The sequence below is a fragment of the Lutra lutra genome, chromosome 2 (genome assembly GCF_902655055.1).
Source record: "Lutra lutra chromosome 2, mLutLut1.2, whole genome shotgun sequence".
In the NCBI taxonomy this organism is placed as follows: domain Eukaryota; kingdom Metazoa; phylum Chordata; class Mammalia; order Carnivora; family Mustelidae; genus Lutra; species Lutra lutra.
Genome location: NC_062279.1, coordinates 184,500,574 through 184,525,150, shown reverse-complemented (window position 1 = coordinate 184,525,150; position 24,577 = coordinate 184,500,574). Strand labels below are relative to the sequence as shown.

The following is a 24,577-nucleotide window of genomic DNA, read 5'->3' as shown; positions in this document are numbered from 1 at the left end:
ATAGGGCAAAGTCTGGAATGTCAGGAGGAGGAATTGGGAGTATCTGGTAAGCAGATACTTATATTTCCCAATATTTCTACAGAAAATTTTTGAGTAAATTGTGTTGGGGAGGTTAGGATGGATGGGAGGGGGACGCACATGTCTGAGGCCCAGTCTCAGTATGTGGGGTCACCAGCTCCTTGATAAAGCTCTCTCAGAGCCTGAAACACTATAGGTTCCTGAGAATCTCAATGGCTTGCCCCCTGTGGCCTCATCCAAGGACACAAATGAGAGCCTGTTGCTATCTCATGGTGACCTTGTCTCTTGCAGCAGTCCCCTGGCCTGGGCCCAAGGTCCCTGAGCAAAGTTTGAGTGATTCTTTCTGTTCAGTGGAGTAGCTGAAGCCTAACAGCCAGCCATTGGCAGAGAAACTCACTTCCCTCCAGAACCCCCATCTTGATTCTCTTTGCCTGAAAGAGCAAATACATCCATTAGGGTTGAATGGCTCCCTTTCTCATTATGTAATAGCTTAGGGCAAGTAATTAGCTCTCTTAGCAGTGAAAGACAAACAGCTGAGAATTCAGGCTCCTGCTCTGACTTCTTTGATCAGAAATAGAGCTGGGTAGAAAATCCCAAATAAAATATTAAAATGCGAGTAGAACTTATGAGTACGTTTAATAAGGTTGCAGGACATAAGGTTAACTTAAAAAAATCAATTGCATGTCTGACTACTTGCAAAGAACAAATGGAAATTGACATTCAAATAGGTCATAGACAGTCAAGTCTTCTGTGAATAGAAAGAGTTAGTTCTCCCTTTCCAGTCGTATTCTGTTTACTACTTTTTCTTGCCATAGTGCCCTGGTAAGAACCTATAGTGCAATACTGAAAAGGAACAGTGAGAAAGGATATCTTTGTCTTGTTCCTGATTTCAGTGAAAAAGCACGCACCTTTCAACATTAAAGATGTTGTTAGCTGTGGATGTTTTATAGATATTCTCAAGTTGAAAATTTCCTTTTTATTCCTATGTTGCTGAGAGGTACAGGCATATAATGAATATTGAACTTTATTACATTATTTTTGTACTTATAAAAAGATAGCGCTGGGGTAGATCATAAAAGGGAACCCCCTTTTGGAGCCATCTCCCCATGCATGAACGCACACACCCTCACTCAAGTGGGGACAGAAGGAGATTGGGGAAAGAGTAAAAGGAGGGTAGCATTGCCTCAAAGGGGACTGAGAAGAGACAAATGGGTCAGACCTACTCACACTGGCAGGGTTGGTTGGTTTGTTTTAATTCCCACAAGTAGAAATTGTTACCCCTTGAGATAGATCGGGCTCACAGATGTGTTTTTTTGGCCCATGCCATGGGTTTTAAAATGTTGAATTTGTTGTTAACTTTTAAAAATCAAGAGGCTACATATTAGAAACTAGATTTCAGCTTATAAAGTTTTCATTCCAGTGACACTAGGCTGTTTTTTTTTTCTTGAGGTTTATCTGACATGTAACTATATCAATGATTAGTTTCAGGTACACAACATAATGATTTAATATTGTAAAATGATCAGCACAGGAAGTCTAGTTAACATCATCGATTGCATAGTTACAAATTTTTATATCGGGGAGAAATTTTAAGGTTTACTTTCCTACCAACTTTCTTTTTTCCTTTTTTTAAAGTCTTGGGTTTTTTCCCCCCTTTATTTTTTTTAAATTTTTTAAAATATATAATGTATTGTTTGCTTCAGGGGTACAGGTCTGTGATTCATCAGTCTTACACAATTCACAGTACTCACTATAGCATATACCCTCCCCAATGTCCATCACCCAGCCACGCCATCCCTCCCACCCTCCTCCTCTCCAGCAACCCTCAGTTTGTTTCCTGAAATTAAGAGTCCCTTATGGTTTGTCTCCCTCCCCCATTCTACCAATGTTCAACTACGCAATACAGTATTATTAACTATAGTCACCATGCTATACATTATATCCCTATGACTTTTTTATTTTATAACTGATGTTTGTAACTTTCTGATCTCCTTTACCCATTGTATCTACCCTCATATTCTCTCTGGCAACCCCCAATGTGTTTCTATCAGCCTGGGGCTTTTTGTCTTGTTTTTGCTACTATGATTTTGGATTCCACACATAAGTGAGATCAGATGGAATTCGTCTTTTTCTGACTTACAGCACTTAACACAACGCTCTCAAGGTCCACCCACGTTGCCACAAATGGCAAGATTTCCTTCTTTTTTATTTTTATTCCATTCCTTTATTATTTTCGATTTATTTTCGATATTATTTTTGATTTATATAATAAATATTCGATTTATTCCATTCCATCCTTATTTATTTTTATTCCATTCCTTTATTGATGGACACTTAAATTACTTCATTTCTTGGCTTGTGTAAATAATGGGCCAGTAAACATGGGGTGCAGATGTTTTTTTGAATTGGTGTTTTTGTTTTCTTCAGATAAAGACCTAGACATGAACTGCAGGGTCTTATGGTATTTCTGTTTTTAGGTTTTTTTTTTTTTGAGGAACCTCCATACTGTTTCCCAGAGTGGCTGCATCAATTATGTTCCCACGAGCAGCACATCATATCTTCACCAATACTGTCTTCAGTAACAGCCTTTCTAACTGGTGATATCTCAATGATATCTCACTGTGGTTTTCATTTGCATTTCCCTGACAGTTAGAGATGTTGAGCATATTTTCATGTACCTGTTGGTCATCCATATATGCCCATTTTCAATCTGATTGTTTCTGCTATTATATGAATTCTTTGTGTATTTTGGATATGAACCCTTTATCAGATATATGATTCGTAAATATTTTCTTCCGTTTTGTAGTCTGCCTTTTCATTTCATTGATGGTTTCCTGTGCTGGGCAGAAGCTTGTTAGTTTCATGTGACCCCACATGTTGATTTTTGCCTTTGTTGTCTTTGCTTTCAGTGTCAGGTCCAAAAAGTGATCACCAAGGTCGATGGCAAGGAGCTTACTGCTTGTATTTTCTTCTTCTAGGAGTTGTAGGGTTGCAGGTCTTCAATCCATTTTCACCTAATTTTTGGATATGGTGGGAAACAGTGCTCGAGGTTCATTCTTTTGCATGTGGCTGTCCAGTTTTCCCGGCACCATTTATTGAAGACTGCCCTTTTCTTATTGCATATTCTTGCTACTTCTGTCCTAAATTGATTGACCATATATGTATGGGTTTATTTCTGGACTCTATTCTGTTCCATAAATCCATATGCCTGTTTTTATGCCAAGATTATAATGTTTTGATTGCTATGGCTTTGTAAAATAGTTTGAAATCAGGCAATGCCTACAGCTTGGTTCTTTCTGAAATCGCTTTGGCTATTGGAAGTCTCTTATGGTTCCATACAAATTTTAGGTTATTCTATTTCTGTGAAAAATAACATTGGAAGTTTGATAGGGATTGCCTTGAGTCTGAATTGCTGTAGGCACTATGGACACTTCAATAATACCAGTTCTAATCCATGAGCACAGGATATCTTTCCATTTATTTGTACCATCTCTAATTTCTTTTGTCAATGTCTTCCAGTTTTCAGTGTACAGATCTTTCACCTCTTTGATTAAATTTATTCTGAGGTATTTTATTTCTTTTGATGCAATTATAAGTGGAATTGCTTTCTTAATTATCAGAGATTGTTAGTATATAGAAACACAACAGATCTTTGTATATTGATTTTACATCCTGCAACCTTACTGAATTCATTGATTGGTTCTAATAGTCTTTTGGTGGGATCTTTAGGGTATTCTATAATATCATGTCATTTGCAAATAGTGACAAGTGTACTTCTTCCTGTCCAGTGTGGATGCATTTGATTTCTTTTTCTTACCTAATTGCTCTTTGGCTGGTCTTTTGGAGACAAGGACCAGTGAAGGCCTGTAGCAGCTGCTGGGCCTTGAATTCGAGCAGCTCACCTCACCATGGTCCCCACCTGGCCTCCTCATCCTCGATTCCTCACTTCGCTAGCATATGAGCTTCTAAGACTTGGTTTAAAGTAGGATCAGACGAGGCAAATAATGAACTCAATATGAAGGACAGACTTGATGTTTACCTAGTTCAGAAGTGAACAAAGAGAGAAAGAATGTGAGGGAAGTTAGATCAAAGGGAGGTTGTGTGGTTAGCCAGACTATTATGATGAGGTATTGAGGCTCTTTCTTACAGACAATGTATACTCTTCTATCCGAAGTGGTTAAGGTCACTGTCAAAAGGGAGCCCTCCACTGCAAAACAGCTCATGCTTCCTGGTTGGCTGAATTCAGCAGGACACCTCATCAGAGCCTCTGTGAATTATGTGGGGTCTATCATGCTTCAGCTCAACTCTGTTAGTAGCAAACTCATGGACTCAGGAATTTGTGCAAGAACGGGGTTCATTTTCTCTTCTTGCTCCCCATTCCCTTATAAAAAAAAAAAAAAGACAAAAATGCCATGGCACATCCGTTGTCCACTTCTATATTAAGACTGATTTGCCTCTGCTAACTTTGATATAAGAGCTCAGGATCCCAACACTATTATTACAAAAAAAAAATTCATTTTCAGAGTTGCTTTGTTGAACAGATGGTATCCCAAAGTGCATAGTTTGGTTGAAAAATGGGTTTTTTATGTTCCTTGTGTTCGTCATTCTAGTTCATGGCCATCACCCATCACCACCTGAGAGTACTTAGTGCTAGGGATAACTAAAAGGGAGAATAAATCCTGCTTGCTTTGAACACAGCCCAGGGTTCACTGTATGTTCCTGTACAGGCCAATGCTAATCAGCTCTTCCCCACTCCTCCCTTCTTTTGTGCTTATAAATCAAGAGGCCTCAGTATTAGTCACCATGAAAGAGGTAATTAGTGAGTACAAGCTGCTACCTTCATAGATCATTCCGTGTCTTGGATTCAAGCTAAGCCAAGAAACTGGAACAGGCAACATCACACAATTATGAGTTGCTTTAGCAGAACATTGTTTTATACAAGGCATACGATTCTGAATGTTTAAATCTAGATTCTGTACCCTCCTGGCCGTTGTAAGGATAGCTATGATAAGAGGCCAAAGGGAAGGTTACTTACCTTCTTTATATAGTTTTTCCTTTCCTAGACTAAAAAAAAGTGACTCTGGAACCCCAAGAACTTGGAACAGCAATGTTTTCTTAATGGCATGGTCTTCAGAGTCTGATATTTTAAATACCTTAATCCTCCACATAGATACAGCAGCAAATAAGATTTCCCTTTGTTCCACCGGGATATGCTATATCCTCCCAGGAAGCTATGGCTTGTGCCCTTACCAGCCATTTGTCCAACTGGAAAATTCATTTCCTGCTCTGGCAGGGCACATGGTCAAGGGCATTGCTTCCCCAAGAAGAGAAAGCCTGTTTCCAGTCCAACTAAATAGTCTAGGAACTTCCTTCCCATGCGTTGCTAACCAAATATTGCTGGCTTGTGTGGAAGTGTTCCACTCATGTATTTATGACTTTGGAGCTGTTCAAACGCATGCTGGCTTTTATTTTTTCCATCACACAGCAGTTCTTCCAATTTTTTAGTTTCCCATATCAACCACTTTGCTATTTTTAAGCAGAACAATTTCCAGCCAAAGTAGCTAATCAGAACAGTAAAACCTTACCAATTCAAGCCAGCAGCTTGAATTCTTTTGGTGAGGGAAAGACTAGCATTAACAATGGGAGGCCTGTTTTCATCTTCTATAAGCTAAGGGTATAGGATTGTATAATCAAAGTCCTTTTCTACTAATATTAAAACCACATCTCATCAAATCTAAGATGCCATTGATCATACAACACATATTTTATGTGCCAACCATTTTAAATATTGCCACTGGTTACATTATTCCAAAGCACCTTTAAAGATTTCCCTACAGTGTGTGGACTGGTCGCATCAGACTCCTACGGATTTGAAATCCATTCAGACAAATTTGGTGACCTCTCCTGCCCTCTAGTTGTATTGTTTGGCATGAAATAGTCCAGTCCTTTTGAATGATCTCAGTAACGAAATATAACACTGCTTTTTATCTCCTTGGGGGAATCTTCCTTTCTAAGCAAATAAAGCATTTGCTTGTTCTTCGCAAGAAAATATGGAATTGCTGTCATCCTCCTAACAATGAATATTCGCTTCATCAACCTCAAACTTACATCCCACTCCTCTGTTTTTGAGGCTTTTAATATATACAGTGACTTTTCACCGCAGTGCTGAATCATAATGTAAACCTTTTTCTAAGACATTGAATGGCAATGAAATTCCATGGCAGAGTATCAAGAATGGACGTAACTCAATGAAAGTTACAAGATGGCCCCAGTGACTGTGTTTGTCCTGCTCAGATAACGCCATCTGCATCATGATGGCAGCTTGGCAGTAGAAGCTGCCTGACTCCCTCCACCACCCGTGCATTTTCATCTCAGAGATGTTAAGAGTGTGAACAAACCAGCATCCCAGAAATAGAAGTAACTACAGTCTCCTGATGACTTACTGTATCTCCGGCAGGGTACTAAAAATCCTGACTTAGTATCGACTTGAACTCACAGCAGCCCCAAATGTATGTGTAGGTTAGAAAGTTTAACCAGGTTAACAAAATTGCCCCAGACTACACGGGCCAATCAGAGCGAGGAATCTGATCCAGACAATAAACCATCCTGTCCACCAGCTCTGGGTTTCTACAGGCCATGTAAATTGGGTGCATATCAACTGTAGATGGCCATTGGATTCCTTTTACTTTCAAGAATGTGAAGCATCTCTCCAAATAGACTTTCAGAGGGTTATTTAAAATAGCTGAACCACATAAGATTTTCTATAATGAATTGATAAAAATAATTATAATCCATTATAAGCAAATGGCCATTTGTTAAAGGGGCTCACCTCCATGATTTCTGCCTTCACAACAACTGTAGGTGCTGCTGGGGCCATCTGCAGCTGCTTGCTCACCGTAGTACGAGATCGTCAACTCATCTTCACCTTCTGACCAAAACCCTACCTGAGAGCTGAAATGACTCTCTCAGTGACACATAGACAGACAGTCACAGCAAAATATGGACCTAGATCAGCTTATACCTTGGCCTCTTGGCCCTTGGATTGGCTCCTCAGCATGGAGAGTGAATGGTTATTAAAAAATTATGGTTTTCTTTTTATAGACCATGAATGTAGTTTTACTTTCCCAATGTTAGAAGACATGACAATGAATGGGACTTCAGTGCACAGGAGTCCCCAGCCCCTGGTTCCGGCCAGCACCCCAGAGGTGAAACATGGAAGCCAGCAAGCTTGCCTCTAGAGAATGCCGACGCCAAGTAGCCCCTGTGGCTTTGTGGTGATGGCGATTCTGTCTCCAAGGACAGTTAAATATGGAATCTGGGAGGAGCTTTGTATCTATGTTCAGTGCTTTGGGAACCAAACCCAAAAGAAAGTACCGAGTGTTACTAAGGGCTCTTGTGGTCAAAATAAACACCAACAAGAGGGAGTTACCAAGTCCAAACAGTTGAGAACTGCCTGTCTCAAGCTCTAGTCTTGTAGACACCATGAGGACTGTATAAATTTGCATGCCAGAGGCCAGTGTAGAGAGTGCTTTAAGAGAATGCAGAAAGCATTTTCTTTTAAATTGTTTCCTCGAATCACTAAATCATTTAGTTAGTGAGTGTATATTGAGCACCTACATGGAATAGAGGGAGGGCGGGACTTGGAGCAAACAACTCCCTTTCCCAGTGCAGCAAGCATGAGTACTTGAAGAAGCTGGGCTGAACAATGAGCAAAGCCAAAGCCTTTTCTGACCTCCCACTGGTTGTTTTTTGTTTGTTTGTTTGTTTTTTTAACAGCTGTAAAGGTGCTTCCCACTATGGCCTGACCAAAGACAAGAAGAGGCGCTCTCAAGATGGCTGCCCAGACGGCTGTGTGAGCCTCACGTCAACAGCGCTCTCCCCAGAAGTCTCTGAAGCTGCCACCGTCTCCTTGGTGACCAATGAGCCTGGCTTAGACAACCCTGCCTACGTGTCCACAATGGAGGATGGTCAGCCAGCAGACAGCCCACTGGACTCTGGCCGGAGCAACCGAATGAGGGGTGAGTCAAGTGGGTGGTTGTCTGGGAATGGGCTTCTTGCCTTGATATTGCCCTCTGTGGAATATTTACTGTAGAAAGTTCTAGAAATTTTTTTTTTTTTAAGGGAAAATCATTCTGGTAGTTTCGGCAGCCATCCAATGTCCAATTGTGCAAAGTGAAATGAAACCACAAGTACCTCAGATCATTAAAAATGTGTAATCGAACTTGGTGGATGGGGCCAAGTTGGGCCTGATGATTCACCACCCCATAGTGTCAGCACCTTCCCATCCATGCTGCTCAAGAAAAGTGCTGCTACCTTCAGTCCAGCCCAGCAAAAAAGAAAAGCAAGTTTTTAAACCATATATATTTCATTGTAGAAAAGAAGCAAATCTCATCATCCTATCTCCGAGAAGTAATCACTGCTCCTGTGTTATTGTATATATCTGACCAGACATGCACATACAGAGGATTTCTGTGAATGTGCATCTACTATTTCTTTTTTTTTTTTTTTTAAGATTTTACTTTTGACAGACAGAGCTCACAAGTAGGCAGAGTGGCAGGCAGAGAGAGAGGAGGAAGCAGGCTCCCCACTGAGCAGAGAGCCCGATATGGGGCTCGATCCCAGGACCCTGGGACCATGACCTGAGCCGAAGGCAGAGGCTTTAACCCACTGAGCCACCCAGGCGCCCCTCATCTACTATTTCTTCCTTCTCTCTTGTCCTCAGCACGGCCCTTTGAGCGATCAACTATCAGAAGCAGGTCTTTTAAAAAAATAAACCGAGCCTTGAGTGTTCTTCGAAGGACAAAGAGTGGGAGTGCTGTTGCCAACCAAGCAGACCAGGGCAGAGAAGATTCTGAAGACACCACTGCCCCTGAAGGTAGGCGACCTCCCCATGAGTCTGGACATGGGCTGGGCTTCCAGGATGACCTCATGAATGATGACAACCAGACTACCATCCACTTTCTAAGACACCTCTCTTCACAAGGGCATAAAATATTTTTTACCTTGATCAGCCTACTTGTTACACAAGTAACTAAAGACAGAAATGATTGTTCTCTTTCCACAGAGGTTGAGCAAATAGGTTTTGGAGCCCTTACGTTCAGGTGCTAGCTTAACACAGTAAGAGATAATAATAATTAAGTGAAAAGCATTTAGAACATGGCTGGCATGCAGTAAATGCTATGTAAGTATTTCTTTCTTCGTACGACTATGCGTAATGTGTGGTTCTGAGTGTGCTTCTCATGCATTAACTTATTTAATGCTCACAATGAACCTATGAAGTGGCTACTACTATTACCCCTCTTTTACAGATAAGAACATCGAGGCCCAGGGAGATTACTTAGCTTTGCCCCAAATTACCTTACCTGATTTTGAATTCCAGTAATGTGGCTCTAGAATCTGGGCTCTGTTGGATCTTAGATCTTATGTGTTTATAAATGCAGCTGGGAAATACCTTTTTTTTTAATTGTGCTATGTTAGTCACCATACAGTACATTGTTAGTTTTCCATGTAGTGTTCCATGATTCATTGTTTATGTATAACATCAGTGCTCCATGCAATCCGTGCCCTCCTTAATACCCACCGCCAGGATCATCCATCCCCCCATCCCCCTCCCCTCCAAAACCCTCAGAGTCCACAGACTCTCATGCTTCGTCTCCCGCTCCAATTCCCCCCCGCCACTTCCCCTTTCCTTCTCCTAATGTCCTCCATGTTGTTCCTTATGTTCCACAAGTAAGTGAAATCATATGATAATTGACTCTCTCTGCTTGACTTATTTCACTCAGCATAATCTCTTCCAGTCCCATCCATGTTGATGCAAAAGTTGGATATTCATCCTTTCTGATGGCTGTGTAATATTCCATTGTGTATATAGACCACATATTTATTCATTCATCTGTTGAAGGGCATCTCAGCTCTTTCCACAATTTGGCAACTGTGGACATTGCCGCTATGAACATTGGGGTACACAGACCCCTTCTTTTCACTACATCTGCATCTTTTTATCTTATGTTAGAACTTCAGAGCAGTAACAATAGCTTTAGAAAAAATGGAGCTTTCTTGTGTTCCAGGTGGTTTTTGTCCTAAGCCATTTAGATGTCACAATGCTAAGGGATAGGGATGATGATGATTTTCATTTTATAGCTGAAGAAAGGGGACCCAGAGAGTAACTCGGCCAAAGTCACCCAGCTAGAAAATGACAGACCTAGGACTTTAGCTCAGGTTTTCCAGCTCCAGAGCCCACTCTGGTAACCACTGGGTTAAGCGCCCTCCCCTCCTAGGGGTTTGAGAGGTAGATCCCAAACCACTGTCTTTATTGTGCCTTCAGAGACTCCATGAGCAGTCCTAGAAAATCCCCCTTGCTTACTTGTCACCACTCTTCTCTGCTCACGCATACACACCCTACATGCCCTCACCACTCTGAGCTCATTACAGTCCTGTGAATACTGTCTCTCTGTCTCTCTCCCTTCCAGGTTGTTGTTCAACTTTCACTCCCACACCCCTTCAGCTGCCACTCTCATTCCTCCTTCCAGGAGCCGCATAGGTTTGGCCTCCTCCTAGAAGCCCTCCCTGACTCCCCCAGTCCTCTTACCTTTGTGCTCTCGAAGCCCCTGCATCTTTATTATAGCAGGTGTCACTTTTCACTGTCACTGCCTCTGTAAGAGCAGAGGTTCTTTTGTGAGTCTGTATCCTCAAGGTGGAGGATGATATCTGGTAGGTACAGTTGTTCCCTAAATGTGTCGTGAACATGGGATTACAACTTCCTTTCTGCCAGTCCTCCCTCTTATGAAAGGGTCCTGAATTTTCCTCCATATAAAGTTTGCTTTTGCCCGCATAAGATTTATTTGCCTGTTTCTTCCAGAAACCTTTTTAGTAAGAGATGACTGTGTGGAAATTACTGGCCTAGGCTTTATAATTTTATATAAAGATGATCAAATCCAGTTCCTGGCTTCAAGAGGCTCATTCATGGCTAAAGGAGGATAAAATACCATGAAGAGTGAGCTATAAATAAATGGCAGTGGCAGCCCCAGGGCAAGGAGCATCACTTCCCAGCAGGCAGTGTAACCCGTGTCTGTGGGGCAGTTTATGACCTGGGGGGGGGGGGCCACTGGGATCTTGACTCTGTTAGAAAGTAATGGGAGATGAGGCTAAGGCTAGATTAGAAGGGTCCTGGACGGCATCTGGGAGTCTTGACTCAGGGTTTTGTGGAGTGTTACTGCATGATCCATGCTATATTCCATAAAGATGGCCGCTGTGTTAGGTGTGCAGGTGGCTTAGAGTGGGAGAGAATGGATTTCTTCAGTTGCTCCAGGAAGCTGTGACTCCAGAATGGGGTGAGGTGTTAAGACCTGGCAAGGCTGGTCATGATGGTCTTTTCAGGATTTGTGAGGCAACGAAGCTTTCAAAAATAGCCAAGTCTCATTACTTCAGCAGCCTGTGGTTGGTCCCATGAACTCTCCTGGCATAGTTTATCCATCCTTTTTACAAGGATAAAGAGGCTCCACTGTTGATTGGCTGTGTGACCCTGGCCAGGTTACTTAACTTCTCTGAGCTCCAGCATTCTGTCCTCTAAGAAGCAGGGATAATAAGAATCTACTTCATAGGGTTGTTTTAAGAACTAAACCCCAAAAATACACATGCAACTGGCTAGCTCAATGCCTGGCACGTAACAAACACTCAGTAAATAAGATCTTATCCTTAGTCCTTCCGTGACGACAGAATATTGAACAACTATGTTTTATTCCAGACCAGTGCAAGTTTGGCAGCTAAAAAAAAAAAAAAAAAAAAAAAAAATGTTTTTTAGATTTATTTATTTATCTGAGAGAGAGAGAGAGAGAGAGTGTGTGTGTGTGTGGTGCACTGGGGGAAGAGGGAGAGGAAGAAAGAGAATCCCAAGGAGACTCCCTGCTGAGCACAGAGCCTGCCTCGGGGCTCCATCCCACGACCCTGAGATCACAACCTCAACCCAAATCAAAAGTGGGCTGCCCAACTGACAGAGCCCCCAAAGCACCCCCAAAATTTAACTCTTCGAGGTCACTATGGTCTCTTTGGCATGGTTCTAGTTAACATTGCATACCAATGCAACTGGGTGTGTCCTTTCAGACTCTCAAATCAAATGCCCTGAGTAGCTTTGGTTTGGGAGGATGGTTATTGTAAATCTGTTGGTGGGGCAGGGGGTAGACAGGCAGAGGGAGGAGAGCAAGTACCAGCAGCTTTGATTATATCTAAATCTTTCTTTGTTCAAAGTGATTTTTTTTAAGTCACCATTCCCTGTCAATGGGACCTGTTCCAACAAATGCTTATGGTAACGCCTACTTAATGCAATCAAAGTAGTTTAAACATTAATTGAACTCAATCACCCAAGTGCTGTTCACACCAGGAACTGACAGATTAAGGCTGCTGCCCACAGCCTTACAGCAAAGCCAATCGCTTATGTTAAATTACATCCCAGTGGAGGTTAAGGACCCACATTTGCAAAGGCTCGGGCTTCCTCTGGCTGCTAAATTGCTTTGTTTATCATGTTCTGCAATACTTTGAAGTAATTTTAATTCTTTCTGTATTGTTCCTGGAGAGTTGAGCCGTTCTTAATGAACTCATAGTTCATTAGGGAAAATGGACTAAGGTCATGGGTTTTGAAAACAGAGCGCGTTAGGCAGAGCCAGACCTGCAGTTTTCCTCTTCCCAGATGACTTAATGAAGAGAGAATCTTAGGGCAAAGGCAGCTGTCAGCAGCTACAGGAGACGAAAGCATCTCCACCCTCCACATCCACACTCAAGCAAGGGAGGGGGTGGGAGCTGCTGTTGCCATCAAACTAGGTGTAGCTTGCCTGGCCTGTCATGGTGTCCCTTCTGCACACTTCTACTCAGACTGAGGCAGAGGATGGCTCCAGCCGGCATTGCTGTCTTATAGGTGTCTAGGGCAAGTCCCCTGTGGGACTTTTTTGAACCCCTGGTTTCAGAGAAACCCGAGGAAGGTGATAGGATGGCAGGTCACCTGGAGTCCCAGGCTGTGACTGGCCCTGAGAGCAGTCTTACTTTGCGACCCCAGCCAATCCTGTCACTTCCTCACTCTAAGCTCAAACCACCTCGCGTGTAACAGAAAGCCACTCAACAGTCCCTGTCGCTATCAAACCGCACAACTAAGGAAGCTCTTCTGCATGTGGGCACAGGGGTAGGGTAGAGGCTGGTGGGGAAGGGACCCGTGAAACAGTTCATGTGCAAAGAAGAGTCTCTAGTTAAAAGGTAAAGTCTGAGACACCCACCTAGACCCCCGGATCTCCTGTGAGCTCTGAAGTTAGCAATGCGGCCAGATCAGGGAGAAGCTTCTGGAAGCCACCACCTCTCCTTGGTCACCAAGCAGGCTGTGTGACTTCCCTTTATTGACAAGTGTCTGAGAGAGAGGCCTGGGAATTCCCTAAGCCTGAAAAAACAGGGACTTCCAGGGAGAAATCTTCAAAATGGCCTGAGAAGGTTGAAGGGCAGGTTTGTTCTGTTTTGTTCTCGGTAAGTAGGTGCTGAAACTGTAGTCTCTTCTATAACGACCCTTCGACCCTTCGTACTCCTTCACTGCTCTATCCTCAGGAGGCTTGGGCTGACCCGACACTTGTGGTCTGTGCACACAGCCACAGGACAGTCAGAAATGATGTCCTCAAAGATCCCAGAGTCCAGAAGTGAACGTGGATGATAACGGAAGGCTCAGTACTGGGAGCAATGGAAGCTTTGGCGGTGGGGGGTGGGGGTGGGGATTGAGATGTTTAGACAGAGCAGGGAGAGAGAGGAATCAGGGTAGAGTTTAATTGAAAGGGATCATTTCATGCAAGTCTTGAAGGAAAAATTGGGTCTAGGCCTAGAATGAAAAACATTCCAGGCAGAGAAACTGATGCTGGCACAGAAGCAGGAAAATGGAAAACATGTACGCGGAACGATGAATAGTTTGGTTTGGCTGAAGTCAAAGTTTGGCAAGAAGAAGAATGGCTGGAAATGTCCGTTGGGTGGGTGTCTTAAATAAACACTGTCTTTGTCCATTTTAGTCTTTCCAAGGTTGTATCACCTGATTCCAGATGGTGAAATTACTAGCGTCAAGATCAATCGAGTGGATCCTAACGAAAGCCTCTCCATTAGACTTGTGGGAGGCAGCGAAACCCCGCTGGTCCACATCATTATCCAGCACATTTACCGTGACGGAGTGATTGCCAGGGATGGCCGGCTACTGCCAGGAGACATCATCCTAAAGGTAGACGCTGTCACTGTGGGGCCATGAAAACGGGCTTAATAAAAACCCCTTCAGAGCCAGTCAGTGGATGGATGGTGGTAATGCTAAATAAATGTGAAGCGGTCCCTTTCCATAGTTACTACGGTGGGAGGACTCTTCGTCAGAGACTTGTGATTTAATTGAGATAGGTCTTTGGCCCCTTCTGTCTTGTTCTTCTGACCTCTCCCTCTTTCTGTAGAAGAGTATTTCTGTCTCGGTATCATTTTGTCTGTCCTTCCCTCCTTTCTCATCTCCCCTCCAGCTCCTGTCCCCGCTCTCCTCTCTCCTCCTCCCTCTTCTCTTCCTCTCTCCTTCTTTCTACCCCCTCCTTCTACTTTAAGTAACAATAACGTAAAATAATAGAAAACCGGAGCATAGATCTTCTTATGTTGTTTTTAGAGCAGATTAATGGAACATTCTGTATTTTACCTAGTCAGCCCAATTTACACACCCCTCCATAGTAAACGTCCAGTGGCTTAAGGGCCCTCCGTGAGAAAAACCAAAAAGTAATCGTAAGTTCTTCCCACCAAGCCACGGACATAACAGGGCAGGCAGGTTGGTGGAACAGCATGCCTTGGGCATTTCTGTCCTCTGAGGTTTAGGTGCGAAGAAGGACATTTGGGCAGAATTTTGAGGAGAAGAGAAAGGAGGAAGGGAGAATTGTTGATCAGACAGAAGTCAGACATGTGACGAGAGTGACAAGAAATCCCTCCCTGGCCCTACGTTCCCTGTCTGATGCCCAGAGGAGAGCTTCATCCTGTTCCTTCTAAGTGGTTGAGGGGCCAGCTCCTGATGCATCATATGCTCTTTCTCTGACAAAGAAATTCTTCTTTTTTTTGGAATAAGAGGAGAAAGAATTTAAAGCAGTTGTCCTAACCATCCTGAAACTCCCACTGGCCTCCGAGGTGGAGTATAAGGCAGGGCCTGTTGAGCTCCAGAGAGCGTCCGCGGTGGCCTCAGTGACTCTCTGCGTGGCTTCCCCTCCAGAGGGAAGGAGCTGTCCCACCCGGGAGGGTTGCATAACAAGCCATTTTGATTGTTTGGCCTTCAAGTGGCCTTTGCAGGCAAAGGGCTGCTAGGACGGTCTAGCAGACACCCCTGGCCTTCTCCTGGCCTGGGTGCGATGGGAGAAACCAGACGCAAGGATCAGTGACAGAGCAGAACGAGGGCTGTGAGCTCCCCTGGGTGTGGACAAGGGCGGTGAGCTGCTCTGTGCACCAGAGCCTCCATCCTTCCTTGGCAGGCAGCAAAAGCCCAGGACGGTGGGCTGCAGGAAGACCTCTTAAAATTTCACCCTGAGCCACATTTAGCAATTGGCTGCAAGTACAGGTACAAGAAATCCTACCTAACCATAGAAATCCAAGCAGATTGTCTCTCCTCTACCGGGCCCCTGTCCTTCGACCCTGCGCAGAGCATGGCGTTGCTGTGAAATCGCTTTCTTGCAAAGCAGTGACTGTCACTAGGGGCTCTAGCCTCCCGGCTGGGTAATGAAAACCAGAAAGCCCCCTGCAGCATCAGCTCTGCAGATAATTAATGAGGCACAAATGAGCGCGCCGAGCTTGAGGACCTTTAAGTAGGCTAAAGGGATCCAGCCTTGCAGTCAGAGAGCCTAGAAACTCATTCACACCAGTTTGTTTGAAACTATGCAGAAATTTTTTTTCCCTTTGTTGAGACCATGGGCAAAAGATGTCAGAGGCAGCAATTGCCTTGAAAACCACACACATGCACGTGCACGCGCGCTGTACTGGGCCCTGGAAATTGCGGGATGGATGACCCAGGGAGTAAGACTCATCTGGGGACTATTGGAAGGATGCTGTCAGCTCATCTTAATCTCAACAGCAGTTTAATGCAATCATGTGAACTTAAATGGGACATTTTCTTCTTTTGCCTTTTCCTACCTTTTCTTCCTTTTTTTCTACTCCCCGCCCACCCCCCACACTCCCCCTTCTGCTGAACACTGATTTGGGCAAGCACCAGGAGTGGGGGCTGGGACTGTGGAAATAAATCTGGGAGCCTATGCAGGGACAGGTTGAAGAGAGACGGCATCCACAGGGAGAGCTGCAAGGGCAGTGCGGGTAACAAAAGGAAAGCAAGGCTAGAAGGAATGTCGGGAGGTGGGGTTACCTGGAGATGGGGACAGAGGAGGTGACAAACCAGAGCAGTGTTTAAGGAATGGTGCTGCTGATGCTGTGGGCTTGGACCTTCTGGGAAGGGTTGTGGCGGTTGGAGCTGGCTGATCCGCTCTAGCATCCGATGCCCCTCACCCCCCCACCCCATCCAGGTCAACGGGATGGACATCAGCAACGTGCCTCACAACTATGCGCTGCGCCTCCTGCGGCAGCCGTGCCAGGTGCTGCGTCTCACTGTGCTGCGGGAGCAGAAGTTCCAAAGCAGGAGCGGCGGACAGGCACTGGACGCCTACGGTCCCCGCGATGACAGTTTCCACGTGATTCTCAACAAAAGCAGCCCCGAGGAGCAGCTTGGAATAAAACTGGTGCGCAGGGTGGATGAGCCTGGGGTGTTCATCTTCAACGTGTTGAACGGTGGTGTGGCAGACCGACATGGTCAGCTGGAAGAGAATGATCGCGTGTTAGCCATCAACGGACACGACCTTCGGTACGGCAGCCCAGAAAGCGCAGCTCAGCTGATCCAGGTGAGTCCCGGGTCATTGCCAAGATCCTGGCTAGAAACTGCTGGCATGAGTGGGATGCTCGTTACCCTGACCTACCGGCCCTGTTACTACCATGTGTGACATGCGGTGGTTCCCTTTCCGGGAGCCAAAATTGAAGGGGCAGGTAAGAGCATTACTCAAGCAAATGATGTGTCTCAAGGTCATGGACATTCCCTAAATGTTGCCATACAATCTGACAGCCTATAGACCTTCAGGGTTATATGCTGCAACCTGACCAGGTTAAGATCACTTAAGATCCGCAGGGCTGTGTCATGCCTATACCCAGGGTGTTATTTGCAGACCCAGGGGTCATTCGGATGCATTCTGGACATATCCTAGACATCCGGATGTACTAACTCCCATAAGAAGCTGTGCCCTCTACCTTCCAGGAATCCTGTGGACAGAGACCACTATGGGATTGGCTAAGGCTAAGCTGCGTCTCCATGGCTGAGTTCAGCCTCCTCAGAAAGCCCATGGGAACTCAAATATGAATCTAGGACAAGGCCCCTAAAAAGAGAGGGATACAAATTATGTTCCCAATAGCCTGACATTGGTTCATATTAATTCACGTTCCTGACTGGCATAGCATCATCAAGCCCTAGCATGTATCTTGTTGCCTTTGGCTGGGTCACCATGTTTTTCTGCTGTTTAGTGAGCTGCCATCTTTATTCTTAGAAGGACAGTCTTTGTTATTCACTTCATTTAGCCAAGATGTATTAAGTTTCTGCTGCTCACCTCACCATGTGTCAGGTACAGAGAACATAGAGATGATGGCCTCTCAGCTCTTCTCTCAAAGGAGCCCACAATCTAGTCCAGGGGATGTACTTTCTGTAAGTAATTGCCATATTGTGTGTTAGCATTCTAATGGAGAAATTAAGTACAGTGTTGTTTCAAATGAAGGAGAGATTTTTGCTTGCATGGGCTTAGGAATTCTTCACAGAGAAGATCTTGACTGGGACTTTGAGGAATCAGTAGAAGTTCTCTAGGTAGACAAGGCAGGGAGGGCCATTTTAAGGGGACACACCACAAAAGAACATTTCCCTGAAAGTTGGTTAGGGAAAGCATTAACACCTGGAGCCTGGTGTATATTAAGAAAAAGCAGCCATAGACAAAGCCAGATTGGGAGGGAAGGATCAGATCCTATGGAGTTTTACGAGCCATGCTAAGTTCAGACTTTATCCTCAAGGCCGTGGGGTGTCCTCAAGGCCAAGGGAGTGACATGATTTTCTAGATCTCTCTCAAAGTGGCAGAGAGCTGATAGGAGAGGGGCCAGATTTGAGGCCTTATCTCACAAAGCATTTGTGAATTACCTGGCATGTTGCGTCAGCTTGCTCTCAGTGACTCAAGTGTTCGCGCTTCAGGAGAAGACAGCAAGTCAACAGTGGTTGACTGAAATTGTACCAAGTTCCACAGAAGATGATGGTAAGAACACAGAGCCTGCTTTCTAGAACCTGATCACCTAAGCGCAGGCAAGTCTCCCTGCCCTGGGTTCCCGCCATAGAGTTCTTCCAGGTGTGGACAACTCTTCACTGTCACGTGTGCGGTATCTTCTCCCTCCTCTTCAGGGAGAACCTAGAAGTGTATGATACTGTCCTTTTACGGGTGGACAGCCTGAGGTAAAGAGTACAAGGGGACTTACCCTACTTCCTTTGTCTCCCAGGATAGGAAGCACATGTGGTATCTTGCCCCTGGGCTGTGGCTCTTGGTGGTGTCCTGCTTTCAGGGTGATTCTGAATGTGGTGGATGTTTAACTGCATAACGGGCCCTGAGGCCATAGTCTGTGGAGCAGGTGGAAAAGGTTAGAGGTACAAGAGGCACTTCCCCTCCGGAGTTGTGCGGTCTATTTCCAAGTCCTTACGCCCAGCTTCAACTTCTTCTCTGAGCACCACACCTACATGACCAACTGCCGACTTGGTATCTCCACGAGGATATTTAAAAGGCACCTCAAATTTAATGTCTAAAACCAAATTCTTGACTTCTGCTTCCTCCTTGTCAAACCTGTTGTTTCCTCAGCCTTTTCCAGTCTCTAGAAATGGTGCCATTTGCCCAGTGATTTGGGCCAAATTTCTTACTCTCTTCAATATGCTCTCATTGTAATCCATTTCTCACTACCTCCACGGCCTCCCTCAGCCATGCTACCGACGGCCCTGGGGCTCTGTGGGAGACCTCCCAGCTGGCCTCCTGGCCTCTACCCTGATTCTCTACCTCTGCGCTCTGCACGGCAGTTAGACGGCCATTTGCCAAGTCAGTCCCGTTGTGTCACTCCTGTTCAGCTCCCTGATGCTTCCTAAGACAGAGTAAAATTTCCAAATCTTAACAGTAGCCTTCAGAGCCATGTGTAATTCGGGCTTTAGTTACCTTTCTAGCTTCATTTCTTAAGCAAAATAGAGGATTTCTAGTATTCCTACCCTTGCCTTCCCATGCCTAGTCACACCACCTTCTTGCTATTGCTTCTCGAGAATTCCAAGACCTTTTTCACCTCAAGGCTGATGTTCTCACATCCTTCTGACTGGAAGAGCATTCCAAATGTCTTTCTCACTGCCACGCTTCCTTCCAGTCTCCTCAGTTCTCACCTTAGAGAGGCCTTCACTGACAATGCCACCTAAAATAGCTTCTCTCACCATCCCCAGCTCTATATCTTTCATTTAATTTGCTTTATTTTTTCCTGCCAACTAATTACTTTATTTCCAGTTGGCCTAGTATGGAATAATACAGTAGAGTATTGTATCTCAACCACTTGGAGAAATGCCTGGCAAGAATGGACACTCGATAAATATTTGCTGAATGAATACATCGAGTCAAGTTATAAAAATGTCAATATACAGAAGATAGCATTTATACATGAATTCCATCTCTTAGGGATTTTTCATCACACCATTTACCAAAGAACAAACACCAGTTCTACTTTCACATGCCATTTGTCCCCAAGATGGAATTTCTACATCTTTTCCTCTCGAATTTGTTTGGTTCTTATTGGTTGAGCACCTTCTAGGTGCCGACAGGTGTGCGGTACACAGGTAAACGAGACTGACATGGTTCCCGGCCTTGTGGAGCTTGGAATATATTCCTGTCCCTGATCTCAGATGCCGTGAAGTCGGGATTTAGCAGGTGATTTTAGCCTGCGTGTGTCAATGGTGAGAAAAGAAAATAGACAACATTTATGGAAACATGAACTCATGGAACAGAATCCTTTTTTTCGTCATGAGTAAACTGCACTGTAAACATGATTGCCCCCCCCCCGCTGCACCCCACTTTGGAACTAGACTTTGAGGCCATCATCAGTTTTCTTTCTCATGTTGTATTTGTCAACTCCCTCTGTAGGTCAGTCCGTGCGGCTCACGTTCTAGAGCCTGCCAACTACTCACTTCGCAACAGGCACAAGAAAAACTCCCTTATTCATGCCATTTGGAAAAATTTTGATTACATGTGGCATTCTACTTTTGTAGATTAATAACAGAAGAGGGAAAATTTCGTCCCTGAGAAAGTAAATTTATGAAGTAAAATCTTGCCTAACAGCGGGACTTCCTAAGAGTCTTCTGCTTATTAAACAAAGCCAACGTGCTTTAGAAGCAGGGGAAAAGGGAAACAAAAAATTCTTTTAAAGGCTTGGGCAAAGCTTGTTGGAAAAGAAGTGGAAAAAGTAGAGTACTGGGAAAATCCAGTTAAGCAATCTCAAGAGCGGATTTTATTTATGTGATGATACTTGTAACACACACCAGGCTGGGGGAATTAAACTTAATATCCTTCAAACGTGGAGACTCAAGTTACCAACCAATCCTTGGCTGCCTGGCCTTCGTGTATCTCCTCCATGAATCATACTTGCCTTAGAAAGAAATTCCCAGACAACATGTCCTTCTGGGCATGTTTTCTCCCACAGTACCACACTTTTGCCTTTTTCTCCATTATTTCAGGGAAAAGTTATTACAGAGAAGCCACAACTGTTTTAAATTTGACCAATTTACATATGTAGAGTCCTAACCCCCACTTACTCAGCAGTCCCAGGTGTCATAGGAGGAGTGAGTCGGACTCCTTTAGGAGGAAAAGCCTAAGGAGACAGAAGCTTCAAATATAGAGCAATCGACTCCAATAAACTTGGCACAACTTTTTCTCCATTGTCAATTTCTTAATTTTTTAAACGATTTTATTTATTCATTTGACAGAGAGAGATAACAAGCAGGCAGAGAGGCAGGCAGAGAGAGGGAGAGGGAGAAGCAGGCTCCCTGCTGAGCAGAGAGCCCCACGCAGGACTGGATCCCAGGACTCTGGGATTATGACCTGAGCCAAAGGCAGAGGCTCAACACACTGAGCCACCCAGGTGCCCCTAATTTCTCAATTTTTTGACTACCATGTCTAGAATCCTTGTCGGAGAGACACCTAGGTGGCTCAGGGGTTAATCATCTGCCTTTGGCTCAGGTCATGATCCCTGGGTCCAGGGATTGAGCCCTGTGTTTGGCTCCTTGCTCGCTGGGGAGCCTGCTTCTCCCTCTGCCTGCCACTCTCTCTCTCTGACAATTAAATAAAAAAAAATTAAAAAAAAAGATTGCATCTCTGCCCACTTACCAGTGTGGGAATGATTTATGCTGACAAAACTATGCCTATTCTGAGATGCTCTCCTATGTCTGCAATTCTGGATCTGTGAGTTCAAATGTATTTGGGAGTTCAAATACAGACAATTAAGAAATGAAGAAAGTAATTTCGGATTTCAAATTTGAGTCTCCTTCCTGTGCCTTTTTTTTCCTAGGCAACTCCCAGACTTGAGGCAGAAGCTTAAAAAAAAAAAAAATCAAAGTCGTTTGTAGAGAGGATGATAACCTGTAGGTTTTCATTAATACTTACATAGGTATGAATTTTTGTTTCCTTTGCATGAATTAATATTTAAATGAGGAGTTATTTTATCAAAGAACAACTGACAACCAGGCTCTTCAAACTTTTCAAAAGGACGTGAGCAGCCTCTAGACAGAGCCAGAAAGTAAATAATGAACGACTCGTATTACCTACATGTGTTCTGAGTACGTGATTCCAGCTTTCGAGTTCTGCACAACTGAAAAAAAGACAGAACTTTGGTCCCTTGGAGCCAGTAAGAACGGCCAGTGAAACAAGACCTGATAGATCAATGTGCTTTTTACATATCAGTGCTGCTAATACAGAGTCAAATTCCCATGTAAACCCATTTTCTTAACATGGCATCGTAATAAATTTAATACAAAAGCTAAAGAATACATGAATGTAAAAACCGTCTCCTTGAGCTGAATTCTTAAAGTCCAGGTGATTTTTATACAGAGCTCTACATTTCACGCACTCGTAATAAAGCTGGCTTGGTAAATTGTACAGCTTTTTGGCTTCAAAATTTGTGAGTGAATCCCATGCTCAGTTCCACATGGCAAATATTCGGGAATCTATTTTTTTTTTTAAATATTAAGGAATCTTGAGGCTTTGCTGCCTTTCCTCCAACTCAAAATATCCCTGCGCATGCATTTTTTTTTTAAACACCACGGACCAGAATCAACCACGAGAGTAGCTTATAGATACCCTAAAAGAAACGATGTTTGAGGCAAAGGACTTGGATCATTCTGATAACTTGGCAATCAGCAGCCAAGAGAATTCCAGAACTAAATTCTTATTTTGACCTTGTCATTGACCTCTGTGTGACCCTGTGTACATCAAATTGTCATCATTAACATCGTAGCCCTTAAAAGATGTGCTTCTGGGGTGCCTGGGTGGCTCAGTGGGTTAAAGCCTCTGCCTTCGGCTCAGGTCATGATCTCAGGGTCCTGGGATCGAGCCCCGCATTGGGCTCTCTGCTCAGTGGGGAGCCTGCTTCTCCTTCTCTCTCTCCCTACCTCTCTGCCTACTTGTGATCTCTGTCTGTCAAATAAATAAATAAATAAATAAATAAATAAATAAATAAATAAATAAAAGATGTGCTTCTGGGAGCAGAAGGATGAGTATGAAGCTACAGGCAAGAGGGAAAGTAGCCCAGATTTCTGTCTCTGATCTTTTCCTACCCTGATCTTTTCCTACCTCTATCTTTTCCTACCAAATCCAAAGGTCCAATTCACCACTTTTCCTCAAAGCCTCCTGAGTTTCCTTTTCCCTTGGCCGGTCTCTGGCTGCTCTTCACTCGCTGAAGTAGCTGCTGCCTCTCCGGCAGGCGATATTCTCGAATTCTTTTAAGAATGCGCCAGGTGCTATGCTGGGAACTAATGTTTCAACGGTGACCAGATCAGTGTGCCCCAGGTTTGCCTGTGCCGAGCTCATTTTCTAGAAACTCTCTGCTTACAGTGCACCATTAGCTTGTTCTGGGGTTCTGTTTCCTCCAAGTTTTGGCTCAGTGAGAGGTATTTTTCTCAATTTTCTTTGCTCGCTGGAAGAGACGGGTAGGGCAAGGACTCTCTGAACCTCATTGTGTGGTATGGTGCCAGGTCAACAAATGACTGCTGACTTTGGTATTTTTCTAGTCTATCACCCGGTGATGGTTTTGATGCCTCCTGTGGTCCGTATCGCCATGCAGGGTCTATGAGCCATGCATGATCCCAGAGCTAGTCTGTGCTGATGAAAAGGTGTCCCTAAGTGAGGTCCTGGGAGCCTCCCTGTCATCTTTTAATTAGACATTAATAATGAAGACTGACATCTATGGAGCTCTTGGCTTCACAGAGCTTATCCCCTATGAACGTATGACATGGCAAGATGGGAACCCCATCACTGAGGTCTTGGGTACAGCTGGTCCATTAGCAAAGAGACTCCTCTGTATTGGGTCCAATCCTACATACACATACCCTGATCAACTTTATTAGAGGGAGTCCAGACTTTATCAAGCTTTTGAGATGACTTGAAAACACATGAACTATTAAAGAAAGTAGAAATAGTTGACCTGGAAAGAAGAAGAGCTAATGGAGAATAGTGAGCCTTATCTTCACATAAGATTGTCCCATGGAAATTGATTTGGGGCTTCCCAAGAGGGTATGACTGGAGCCAATGGGCAAGCAAGAAAACGGCACATTTAGCTCAGCCTAAGGACAAACTTTCTAATTAGTGCAAAGAATGGCCCACAATGCCTTGGGACACAGTGAGTTCACGGTCATTGGAGGCACGGAAGCATGAGCTGTGTGACAACATGGCAAGGATTTTGCAGGGAAACTGAAGCATGGGTTACAGAGAGAATGTTGGATTAGATGATGTCTGACATCTCTTCCATATATGTGGCTTTTTAATGATGTGGAACCAGTGGTCCCCAATTTCCCAGGGCATTGTGAGCTCAAGATAGATGAACTGACAAAGATACTTGAGTGGTTGATGGAAGAGAAGCTAAGATGGGGCAACCCTGAACAGTATAGGAAAAAAAAGTCCCTACGACTATACATTGAAAATCAAAGCTAGACTGTCTGACTCCGGGATCCCGGGAAAATAAATGTGTAGGGAGTGTAGATGCAGGATGAATTATTTTTAAAGAAATGCTCACTAAAGCCTTTGTTGGCGGAACACTAAGGAAAGACAAGTTGATGTTATTGTAAATGCAACTGTAGCTCTCAGATATCTTTGTAATGAGGCCTCCCAGTCAAACGTGGGTTGCCTGTGGACCCATACTGTTGTAAGAAGGGTTGTGTGTTTATGGTCTCCCTGCTCTGAGCAATAGTCTGGAT

At 44.2% G+C, this 24,577-nt stretch overlaps 1 protein-coding gene across 10 annotated transcripts in view; it reads left to right on the top strand.

Annotated features, from left to right (window-relative positions):
* The window catches only part of LNX1 (ligand of numb-protein X 1), a 176,571-nt gene that overhangs the window by 131,637 nt on the left and 20,357 nt on the right, over positions 1-24,577 (top strand). For all 10 annotated transcript variants that reach the window (XM_047719282.1, XM_047719290.1, XM_047719289.1 and 7 more), the window contains 4 exons: positions 7,795-8,036; positions 8,741-8,893; positions 14,046-14,248; positions 16,548-16,919. In XM_047719282.1, the coding sequence (XP_047575238.1) occupies positions 7,795-8,036; positions 8,741-8,893; positions 14,046-14,248; positions 16,548-16,919 (970 nt within the window). The remainder of the gene's footprint in view (positions 1-7,794; positions 8,037-8,740; positions 8,894-14,045; positions 14,249-16,547; positions 16,920-24,577) is intronic.